Source organism: Schistocerca serialis, unplaced genomic scaffold, assembly GCF_023864345.2.
Source record: "Schistocerca serialis cubense isolate TAMUIC-IGC-003099 unplaced genomic scaffold, iqSchSeri2.2 HiC_scaffold_1362, whole genome shotgun sequence".
Taxonomy (NCBI): domain Eukaryota; kingdom Metazoa; phylum Arthropoda; class Insecta; order Orthoptera; family Acrididae; genus Schistocerca; species Schistocerca serialis.
Genome location: NW_026047583.1, coordinates 10,960,101 through 10,972,344, shown reverse-complemented (window position 1 = coordinate 10,972,344; position 12,244 = coordinate 10,960,101). Strand labels below are relative to the sequence as shown.

The 12,244-nt window shown below is 42.8% G+C and overlaps 1 protein-coding gene across 1 annotated transcript in view; it reads left to right on the top strand.

The window, feature by feature from the left end:
- Positions 1-12,244, top strand: part of LOC126440357 (circumsporozoite protein-like) — a 155,611-nt gene that overhangs the window by 35,819 nt on the left and 107,548 nt on the right. Inside the window, exon 4 of the mRNA XM_050090647.1 lies at positions 205-303. Within this exon, the coding sequence (XP_049946604.1) occupies positions 205-303 (99 nt within the window). The remainder of the gene's footprint in view (positions 1-204; positions 304-12,244) is intronic.

Genomic DNA, 12,244 nt, shown 5'->3' with positions numbered 1-12,244 from the left:
CCTTTCTGGTCCGTTTCCTTTCCTTCCCTCCCTCCCTCTCTCCCTCACAAATCTACACCAGATAGCCTCATCTGCCACATCTAGTCCCTGCACACTCCGCTAAGTTGCACTGTTTCCTCCTTTTCAACCTGTTCTGGGCTGCCCCTTTACCTGCTCTGCTCCACTATCGATTGTTAGTTCTGTTTAATATGTTGGTCTGGCCAGAGCAGCCAGAGATATTGCGTGGTGGTGGTGGTGATGGTGATGGTGATGGTGATGGTGATGGTGGTGGTGGTGGGGTAGTAGTTGCAGTGGCAACTGCCTGTAACACTAGTTTGTTCTTGTAACATTTGTGTATATGCCCTTGATGTGCTGGTACCATGAACAGCTGAAATCATGGTGAAACTACAGCCATTCCTTTTTCTTGTTGTTGTGTTGTTCTACTGTGTGACTTAACCAATCAAACCCAATTTAATTTTAGTCATTATATATTCTGTATTTTTGGGAAACTGTGTCCTTGCAAAAAAGGCACGTGTAACACTTTTTATCATGATGACCTTGCTGTTGGGCACCCATGAGATTCACACCCACATGAGGTGGCTAGACTAAGTGTTTAAACTCAAAAGAGTGTTTCCAGAATCACTTGGCAGCAATTCCGGATGTGTGGAGTGTCGCACTTACCTGCTGGAATCGCTGTAGTCGGTTGGAATGCACAATGCACACTGGATATAATTGGATGCAAGTGATCAGCCAGGATTCTTAAGTACATGCCACCTGTCGATCATATCTAGACATATTAGACGTGTCCGTCCCTGGTTGCTGAGTGGTCAGTTCAACAGAGTATCATACCTAATGGCCCGGGTTTGATTCCTGGCTGCGTCAAGGATTTTCTCTGCTCCGGGACTGGATGTTGTGTTGTCCTTACGTTCATAATTTCGTCCCCATCAAAACACAAGTCTCCAAAGTGGCGTCAACTCGCAAGACTTGCACCAGGCTAACTGTCTACATGATGGAAGGTCCTAGCTACGTGGCATTTCCATATCAGGAGTCCAATATCACTCAAATTGCACATGCCCCACACCATTACAGAGGTTCCACCTCCTGTCATGTAGGGTCTATGGATTTGTGAGGTTGTCTCCATAATTATACACTTTCATCCCCTTGATACAGCTTGAGATGACTCATCCAACAAGCCAACAAGTTTCCAGTCAACAGTCCAAGACCAATGTTGAAGTGCAATTACTGATGTAGACATAGGATGGATTTTCACTTTTATATTGCTTGTTGAACACAACCCAAACATCATGGGAAAGAATAGAAACAGTGAAACCAATGATTCACAGTATCATTCAGTCGCTGGCCTCAGTAAGGAAAATGTTGCAACAAAATACTTTATTATATTCCAACAGGTCTCATCAGTCACAAGTGCCATACTATTACTTTACTTACCAATACCATGCTTCTGTATGACCCAGTACAATGTAGACATTGTGAAGTACACGTGCACACACTATTTTATGGGAAGAGATGTCCAATTTCTTCACAGGATTTACAATATTATTCAGGTCACACATTGTTTGACTTGAACTAGAGTTCTAGCATACTGTATATCATGTGGATGCATGTGCAATTATCTACAAGCAAATTAACAACAGACTAATTGCTCCAAAAAGGAACAATGAGAAAGGGAAGATCAGGAAGATGATGGTGAGGCGAGCAGTCTTGCGATGGACCATCATAGCAACAATAGTTTGGGGCACAGAGGAGTGAATATGTCATGGGAGGGCTTTGAACACCAGCAAGGCCCTAATTACTAGTGACAAACATACCAAATAAACAGAGATGAAGAAATACACCACTGGCTGTCATCACTCATGCCCTCGGTACAAACCAAACTGCTGATGTCTGCTTCACTGTGATATCCTTCTGGTTTTGATGGTGAATGGATGACGGTAACTGAGGCATTGTCAAAGCTGTTTGACTTATACATCAGAAATAGCATATTGACCCAGTTCTGATTGCTCCCGCATGATGCCAATAATGTTGAAAACATTTATAGGAATTTTCTTGCCCAAATTGCCTGTCCTCCAGTGTAAGCTGTGCAGGATTCAGCAAACATATGAAGAATGCAGATGAATTTACTTTCCATCAATGCATGTTGTGCATCTGGCACATTCATGAATTTCTAGGTATCCTCCATTGAGACAACTACTATTAATTGGTAGGAACAGGTATTGTTAAAGCTATACAAATTCATCTCAAGGTCCCCTGTGGTTAGAATAGGCCTGCAGTATTCCTGCCTGTAATAAGAGGCAACTAAGAGGAGTCTCAACTGCTTCGCCCTATATGTGATGGTCCCCTCTCATGTTTGACCTCCATTTTTCCAAATTTTTCCGAAGAGCGAACCAATTGGGGAAGGGCACCTTACTTGGTGCATTGTGCCCATTGTGCATAGATACCTTTATCCAGGTTTCTCATCGTCGCATTGCCGTTCCGCTAGTTCCCCATCTCTTGGGTGAGGATACATTCCTAGGTGCAATTTCCACCATGCACTGTGCAGTGTTGCTTTTTGTGGAGCTGATGACTATGGACTTCCTTGCACCTAATTCCAGCATAGTAGCCAGTCAACTGTGGTGGCACTGCCATGTACCCTGTTGGTTGTCGCCTCCTTACAACACAGGGATCACTCTGCTGATGACTGCGCCAACTCCGCATATATGCCAAGGAGTAGAGGCCTATCTCCCTGGGGTATTGGGTCTCCAAGCAATGGCCATCCTGCCAAGTGGCCCTTGCTGTTGCTGAGTGGCGCCCGTGGGGAGGGCCTGTGGTCGGAGTGGGTGCCATCAGGGCAGATGACCTGCAATGAAGTGTGGTACATCATCTCTTGCTGGTGGCCATCTACCAGAAGTCTCTAAGCATTCTTGGGCACAATTCAATGCTCAGAAATATGATCCCAAATCATTCCCCTCCCTGGTCACACTGTGGGAGGAGTGTCTCAGGATGGCAGTGACACTTATTCACTCTGGTTGCTAGTTTATATGAAAGCTGAAGGGGAGTCTAAAGTCTAAATACTTCATAGAGCATTTAGAGAACAAGTTTAGGGAGGTGGAGGGCTTGTCCAAAATGTGCTCTGGGTTAGTATTGATAAAAATGGCATTCTCGGCCCAGTCTCAAAGATTACTTACTTGTGACAAGTTGGGGATGTTTCAGTTACCATAACACACCATGAGAGTTAAATATGGTCCAGGCTATTATTTTCTATAGGGACCACCTTTCCAGTCTAATGACTTGCTGCACGCCAATTAAGAACGTCAAGGTGTTCGTTACATGTGGCGCATTCATAGGTGTTTGAATGGTAATCAGATTTCTACCGGTGCCTTCATCTTGGCCTTCGAGGGTGATACATTACTGGAGAAGGTCAAGGTGATGGTCTACCACTGAGACATAAAGCCCTATAGTCCTCCCCTAATGCAGTGCCTTAAGTGCTGCAAGTTTAGCCATATGTCTTCCTGCTGTACTTTCTGCCTCACATGTCGAGATTATGGACGCCCATCACATCCCAATACTCCATGTGCCCTGCCTCCCATCTGTGTCAACTGGAGAGACCCTCAATCACGTTGCTCACCAGAATGCAGGATCTTGCAGAAGGAGCAGAAAATCATTGATATAAGACACTGGACTGACTGACTTATACTGAGGCTAAGAGGAAATATGAAAGAGTCCATCCTGTTCGAATGACATCCTCATATGCCGCTGCAACATCAACCATGATAGCCCCATCAGCTCAGTGAATTTCAGTCGGCTCACCAAGCCGAATAAGTCCAAATGCCCCCTTACCCATGGGGGCACTACCCACCCTGCCTTGTTACTCCTGCTCCACCTACCTTGGGAGCAATCCATTCCCCCCCCACCCCCACCCCACGCATCCCCCCCCCCACTACTAATTGGAGATGTCCATCGCTGCTTCTAAGCCAGAGAAATGTCCAACTTGTTCAGCTGCTGTCTCTTGCAAGGGGTCCCTAGGGTCCCTCCCTTCCCAGGTTTCCACAAGTGGGAAGGATGACGCCCAGCGATGGCATAAGTGCCCACAAGCAGCTGGTTGTAGGGCTACGTATCGCCCTCCATCCCAGAGACTGAATTGGTGAAGCCCTCCCAGTTGGTGAAACCCAAGGGACAAAGAAAAAGATCCAAAAAGGAGACCTCGAAGATGAAGGAAATTGTGGTTGCATCTAGCCCATCGCAACCTACAAGCTCTGTGTCTGAGGACGAGGTAGAGACTCTGGCGTCCGCTAAGGTCCTAGATCTCGCCTGACAATGATACAATGGATGTCACTCACACAGGTGCTCAGTCGGTGGCAGCAGGTGACCCAGTGGCGTAATCTCCCTCTTCGGTCCCTTCACGCCTTTCTCAGCCAGGGACAATGTCAGCCTCCAGTGGAACTGCAGTGGTTTTTTCCACCATATTGCTGAGCTCAGACAATTTCTCAGCCTCACCCTTTCCTCTGCATTGCTCTTCAGTAATCTTGGTTTCTGGTGATGAGAACCCCTGCCCTCCATAGCTATGTGGTTTATTACAGGAACTGGGCAGCTTATGACAGAGTACCTGGTGGCGACTGCATTTGTTTCCATCAGTCCCTTTACAGCGACTCTGTCCCTCTACTAATGCCTTTAGAGGCTGTCACCGTTCGGGTGGGAAAAACCTCTGCAGTCTCTCTCTTCCACCAGATGGTGATGTCCTGCAGCATGTCCTGGCTACACTGATAGTCCAATTGCCGCCTCCTTTCTGGTACTGGGCGACTTCACTGCCCATAAGCCTCTATGGGGTGGATCAGTGGCAACAGGCTGAGGCTGCATCTTTGAGCAAGTATTGCTACAGCTCGACCTTTCTCTTTTAAATAATGGTGCCTTCACAAATTTCAGTGTGGCACAAGGCACGTACTCAACCAATGACCTTACCAGTGGCAGCCCTAGCCTATTACCATCTGTCCAGTGGAGTGTGCATGACGACTTGTGTGGTAGTGATCACTTTCCAATATTTCTGTCACAGCCACAGCATCACTCTGCGCAGCTCCCCTGGAGATGGACTATGAATAAGGCTGACGGGGACTTGTTCACCTCCATTGCCACTATTGAGACTCATTCCAATGACGCCACTGATGTGGTGGTTCTCTCGGTCACCACCGGCATCATTACTGCTGCAGAATGTGCCATTCCGTTTTCTTCTGGGTCTCCCCAGTGGAGCACTGTGCCTTGGTGGTCGCCTGAGGTAGCTGAGGTGAAAAAAGATCTCGGGCAGGCACTCCAGCGTCACAAGTGGCATCCCTCATTGGAACACCTCATCGCCTTTAAATGGCTTTGTGCACAAGCCTGCTGCCTGATTCACCAATGCAAGCAGGAGTGGTGGGAAATGCATGACTCCACCATTGGCCTCCATACCTCTCCATTGCAGGTCTGGGCCAAGATTAGGTGACTATGACTGTCAGACCCCCGTCAGCGTACCTGCATTTCCACAGATTGGAACAGTCTGCACTAACTCAGGCAGGATTGCAAACCACTTAGCGGAGCATTTTGCTAAGAGTTCTGCTTCTGTGAATTACCGACTGGCCTTCCACTCCCTGAAGGAAAGGTTGGAACATCAGAGCCTTTCATTTCACACGCGCCGCCCTGAATCGTTCTATGCTCCATTCAGTGAATGGGAATTCCAAAGTGCCTTAGCCACTTGCCCTGATACGGCTCCCGGGCCAAAAGGCATCCACTGTCAGATGCTCAAACACCTCTCAGTGGACTGCCAGTGATGCCTCCTAGACCTTTTCAATCATATCTGGGTTGAGGGTGGGTTCCTATAACAATGGTGAGAAAGCGTTGTAATCCCTGTGTTGAAACCTGGCAAGTACCCACTGGAGGTGGACAGCTACTGCCCCATTAATCTCTGCGATGTTCTTTGCAAGTTGCTCAAACCCATGGTAAGCCAGAGGTTGAGTTGGCTATTTTATTTTCTGTGCCTTCTGGTTCTGTCTCAGGGTGGGTTCGTAAGGGCAGCTCTGCCAACGATAATCTGGTATGCCTGTTGTCTGCCACATGTATGGCCTTTGCCCATCATCAGCATAGGGTCACCATCTTTTTTGACATGTGGAAGACATACAATATGACTGGTAACATCACATCCTCTCTATGATTCATGGTTACGATTTTTGGGGTCCCCTCCCATTTTTATACAAAATTTTCTGTCACTTCGTTCCTTCTGTGTGCAAGCTGTGGCCTCCTATAATTCCTCCTGATTTCCCGAGTGTGGGGTACCGCAAGGATCTGTATTAAGTGTCTGCCTCTTTTTGATAGCAGTTAATGGGCTTGCTTTGGCAGTGGGAACGCCTGTCTCATCTTCCTTGTATGCTGACAACTTCTGCCTATACTATAGCTCCACTGGCATTGCAGCTGCTGAACAGCAATTGCAGGGTGCTTTCCAAAATGCAGCTGTCTTGGGCTGTAGTGCATGTCTTCTAGTTTTTGGCTGCCAAGACCTGCATTAAGCATTTCTGCCAGCGACACACTGTTCAACCTGAGCCATGGCTTTATCTTGATAACAAACCTCTTGCTGTTGTGGAGACACATCAGTGTCTGGGATTGGTTTTAGATACCTGGTTGACTTGGCTGCCTCATATTTAGCAGCTTAAACAAACGTGCTGTTGGCATCATGATGCTCTTCATTGCTTGAGTCACAACAACTGGGCTGCCGATTGTTCTACCCTCCTACGGCTGTACCAAATGTTAATTCAGTCCTACCTAGATTATGGAAGCCTGGCTTATGGTTCGGTAACCCCTTCCGCATAGCTGTTCTTTTAACTGAATTAAACTACTTCCAGTTAAATGATTCGAATATTACACTCTCTTTGCTTCCTCTGTGCCTATATACCTGAAAAGTACTAAATTGAGACTGCCCTTTTATAAAGTTATTTGTTGTTATTTCAAATTCATCTGTCTTCCCCTCTATTGCCATCCACTGCACTTGCCCACAAATGATCAAAACATTTCTTCTAACTCTCTCTCTCTCTCTCTCTCTCTCTCTCTCTCTCTCTCTCTCTCTCTCACACACACACACACACACACACACACACACACACACACACACACACACACACACACACACGAAACATTTCTTTTACAAATTACAGAGTCCATGTTAGCAGTATCAGGAACGAGACTATGAGAATGGCTTGTACTTTCTAAATAGTGTTTAAATATTGAAACTGGTCTGTGTGTTGTAGTGAATTGATGGAGTGCGCTCTTCTTCTTATGGTGGGCATAGGATAGTAAAGAATGACATATTTGTTTGCATTGGACAAATTTTTTTCCGTAGGCTGGACTACAGCATTCAAATTCCTCTTCCTGAAATGGAGAAAAAATGAAACTGTGGACACTGCATCATGTAATTTCCATCTTGCTTGTTCCATAGCCTGATGAAGCACAGCATTGTTAACAGGGCATATGATCACAACAATTGGTCATTATGCCTAGTCAATAACAGTAGCAAGAGAATGCAATTAAATTTCCTTACTAAGTGGCAATCTGCCTTACAGTTCTGCACCTTTCAATAGGAGCGAAAGATTTGAGGAGTGGGAAGTAACCATAGTGCCACTTGTCTCTGACACTTCATACCCTCATCATTGTTAAATTCTTTATCATATACATAAATCTGGTATGAGGCATAGTATTATCATATCACAGTGCACACATGGAATGATATCAGTGCAGTCACCTCCAGCATCTTCTGTGCAGATGACTAGTCTGACAATTCTGTACTGCCTTCACAGAGTGAACAAAGTACTCGTTTCTCTTGAATTAGTGCAGTGGTGTAAGTTAAGTCGCCATCCTATTAGCTATTGACACTAGCTGATTGGACCAAAATCGATATACTTCCCATCCATAGGATTAGTTACTTACCTCTAATGTAAGCCCTCGGCAAACTACGGACGTTTGTGGACCTGATTAAGATATGTTGCTTCCATCTATTACTCCCCTTTTTGTTCCCATTTCAATTTTTCTGATTTTATTTGTTGTGAATGTCATTGCCCCAGTCGAATTATGCCCCTGCTCATGTCACTACTCCACAAGCTTTTCTTATCTGCAGTTTTGTATTTATTGGACGTGTTCACATTGGTCACATTGTGCTGCTGCTATCACATCACCTTCCATCTCTATTAGTCATGATCACAGAGGATACACCAGGCCAAAATACAAAGAAGCTTTAAAATTGCACACATCAACTGCTCTAGCATCTTTCTGATGAAATGCTACAGTGTGACAAAAATGGAGTATGGATGCATTGTCTGTAGCTCTATCGAACTGTGCTCTTACAGATTATTTTAAAGCCTTCAGTTTTGACACTTTGTTTCCCCTCCAAGTGAAGTAAGATTTCCCTTTTTCACATCACAGAAACCAAAATTACATTGCAGATGGTTTTTGTATAAATGTTTTATTAGCTACTTGTAATAGTTGTAACTACATATAACGACTGCCTAATGTTAACTCATGACTACTGAGTACCACACTTGTTCATGATAATTTGCTGGATAAGCTGTGTATCCACATTGACATGTGGTTCATTTCATTGCTCTATATAAAATTTTGGAGATGTTGGAACTCCAATACCAGTATGCTGTTTCCTCACTCCCACTGTTCCTCTGTGTAGTGTCAATACGAATAAATGTTAAGCTGTCACAGTACTTTTGCGTTGTGATGCCTAAATCATCGATTCCACTTTCACATTGTCCACTTCAAGACATGTGCACTATCTTCTTTGGAAATTAGACATACATTTCTACATAGCACAACGCTAGATTTGTCACAATTGCAGTCAGCTACAGCCACTTGGACTGCAGTAGTTCATGACTTTAGTATGGTGGTTAACAGACTGTGTGCTAACAGACACAAAATACATATTTTCACATAGAGGGAAGATAACTCTCTTGATTCGAACCAACACTGTACCTTGAACAGTCTACATGCATCAGTTAGAAGCAACCTAACAGGGTTGCATGGCCCTCTATCTTAAGTATCTGGGAGAACATTTTCAACATGCTCCAGGACAGGTAATAGCATGCTGGAATCAAACATATGAACTCTGATGATGAATTATTCTAAGATGCAATACTCTGGGACAGCTCAGTCCGCCCATAAATAGACACATCTTATGAAATAATAATGTGCTGTTCCTCTCAGCATCACATTGCCAATACAAAAGAAAGTGATTAACATATGAATTAACAGTCCTAAGCTACCACAACTACGCTACACTGTGTGGTGTATGACTTGTGATCTCTGCTAAATGGGACTAGAACCACCTAGCCTCAAAAGTTAGGGATCTGCTGGTGATCAGTAACCAGAAATACAGTGGAGACACTGTCAGAATTATATGTGACATATCATCTCCTACCTCCTGACTGACAACCTATAATTTTATAACAGTCTATTACTCCTTTCCCCTTCCATGATCCCTTGGACTATTTCACCAGGTCATAGCTGAGGGGTGTTCATTCCTGCAAACTATACTGTATTTGTCACTGCCAGTATTCTTACACCAACCTTTAAACATCTGGCAGCTATGATCTGCATTCCCACCCTGCTGACTTGCATTTCATCTGCACCTTTGTCTGCTCTGTGACAATGGCTGTACGTGGCAGCTGGCAACCCTAGTGAATTCATATTACTGAGCTAAATTAAAAGTCAAATATTTTGTGATTATTCACTTGAATCGTTATGCAGTTTCCATAAATGTCACTTCAATAAACTTTCACATCTATCTGTTTGTCTCTGCACCTGATTTGTTACCTCCAATACTGTTTTAATTTAGCAACTTACTAATACAGAGATGAGCATTGCAGTGAGATGACATACTACTGCCATGTTTCAAGGTGTTTGATTTACACTCAAATTCAGTTGATGTAAAGTTATTACACTGCTTAATTTTATTTACTTATTTATTTTTTGCAGCTCCCAAAAAAGTTGCGCATTGAGGAGATACTGGCAGGTGAGATTTTCACTTTCTTCAGTAGCTTAATTATACAATTAAAATAGCATGTAAATGATTTCTTATGTGGTACTTTCCTTTTACTCTTCTTCTTTGGCTTTAATTCTTTATTGGTGGAATGCTAAATTATTTCAGGGAATCAGTTGTTCAAAATTTTATTCTTTAAGTTGACAATAAATTGTTAATTATGTAGTGCATAATATTTAGTGTATAATTGGTAGGGTCATCATAACTGCAACAGATTGGTTACAGATGTTGCAGTTGTGTTAAAAAATGTATACTGTGGTAGACTGTGAGGGAAATGTGATCAAAGATAAAAGAAGACAAATTTTTAAGTACCAAACTGACATTTAAAAATAGCTCTCGATGAAAGTAAGCAATCATTGCCAATAAGCACCCCACTATAAGCAGCAATGTTTAGACCGCACACACTTAATTCTGTAGTCATAGCACATATTTAGCTCATCATCTTGAGATAGATATATTTAAGTATACAACTGTCACTCAACATAGCTGAGATTCTTGAAGACGAAATGTCCAATATGATCGGGGACTGGAACAAGTCAACCACATTCACAGCCAGTGATTTGAAACCTCATTGTTGTGTCTTGAAATGAAGGATAGTGTCCCTGTAATCCTTCCTCTCTCCCTCAAACCAGTATTTTTCCACCAGGCTGACGTATGAAATAGCCTGGTCCATTTGGGTGCCACAATTGCTGGTGGGTGTTATTGTGGACTGGCACATAGTCTTCCTGGTTGTTGTTCTTCATTGCATCTGCAGGAGGTCTATTGTTGACAATAGATGTCAGCAGAGCAGATTACACCCCAGGAAAGCAATTTGTAGAGCACCACACAATCTCTGTTCCAACAGATGCATAAGATTATCTTTTGCGGATGCACACACATCTTTGTATGGGGAGTTTCTCCTTTATTCAGACTCTTCTGTAGCATTTGAACTATGTTTTCTATGTTGTGATTTAGTTATTCATCACTTCCTAATATATATACCTCTATATTTCTTAGCACAGTGACTGTTTCAAATAATTCCTCTTTCTAGGACTTAAAATTTGTGTAATTTGTAATTCAACACTAAACATTCACATGGCTTTGCTACTGGGTTGTAGTGCTATATTTTCAAAATGTTAGACAGAGACTTTGTGTTGTAAACATTCCTGGTTATACCACATGCTCTCTCCATTTATCATTTCTCCCAAATATTTAAATTCATTAACCCTCCTTATCTCTCTATCTGTTTCTAGGGTTATAGGGGCATTCTAATGTTTGTCAGAAATTTTGCTTTTTTTCTATACAAACTCTTAATGCTGCTTTGTTGGCTATTTCTCTTGAGAGACTGATTTGTATTTCTACATTTGTTGGATTTTCATCTAGAATGGCATAATCATTTCCAAATGGTCAACAGTGAATTTCAGTATTTATTTTCTTAGCATCTAGTCTTACTGGTGCTACCTTGTGTTCTGTCAGTTTTTGTTTGCATTATCTTACTATTTTCTCTAGGATGAAGTTCGAGGAATGTAGACAGGCTGTCACCTTGCATTACACCTATTTTTATTTTGAGTGCCTTCAATACTTCACACCGAAACTGTACTTTTGCTTCATTGTCTGTGAGTGTTGCATGAATAAGGTAGTTTAGCTTTAATGCCAAATTCTTGAGTCACTTTGTCTAGTGTTTCCCTGTCAGTCAAATCAATTGCCTTTTTAAAATCTGTAAATGTTAAAACCATGTCTTCAGAGTTTGTAAGTGTGTGGCAAATTATGGACATGATGTTGAATTTCTGTTCTGAGCAAGATCTGCCATTCCTAAATCCAATCTGATATTCTCACAAGTAGCTATAAAGTGACAGTAGAGATATATCTCTGCAACTATTGACATCATGCTCATCACAACTTTTGTGCACAGGATGGGTAAGAGTCACTATCCAGTCTTTTGGCATTTTTCCAGTTTCCCCATATTTATTAATATATGGTCTGAACTTGTTTGTCATTTTTAGTTGAGACCATTTTTGGTTGGGACATTTTATGAGTTTCTCCACTGGCTTTGTTGTTTTTCACAGTATTTATTATTATTTATTTTTATTTTTATTTCCTTAGTTGTGGGTTGTGGATTTGCTTTGGTGTTTCCATGAAGATAGGGAAATTCTAGCTAATAGTTCATTTGTCCACAGTTCAAGAGTTGTTGACAGTACCATACTTTCTTATTAATTTACAGGTCTGGTTATTTGC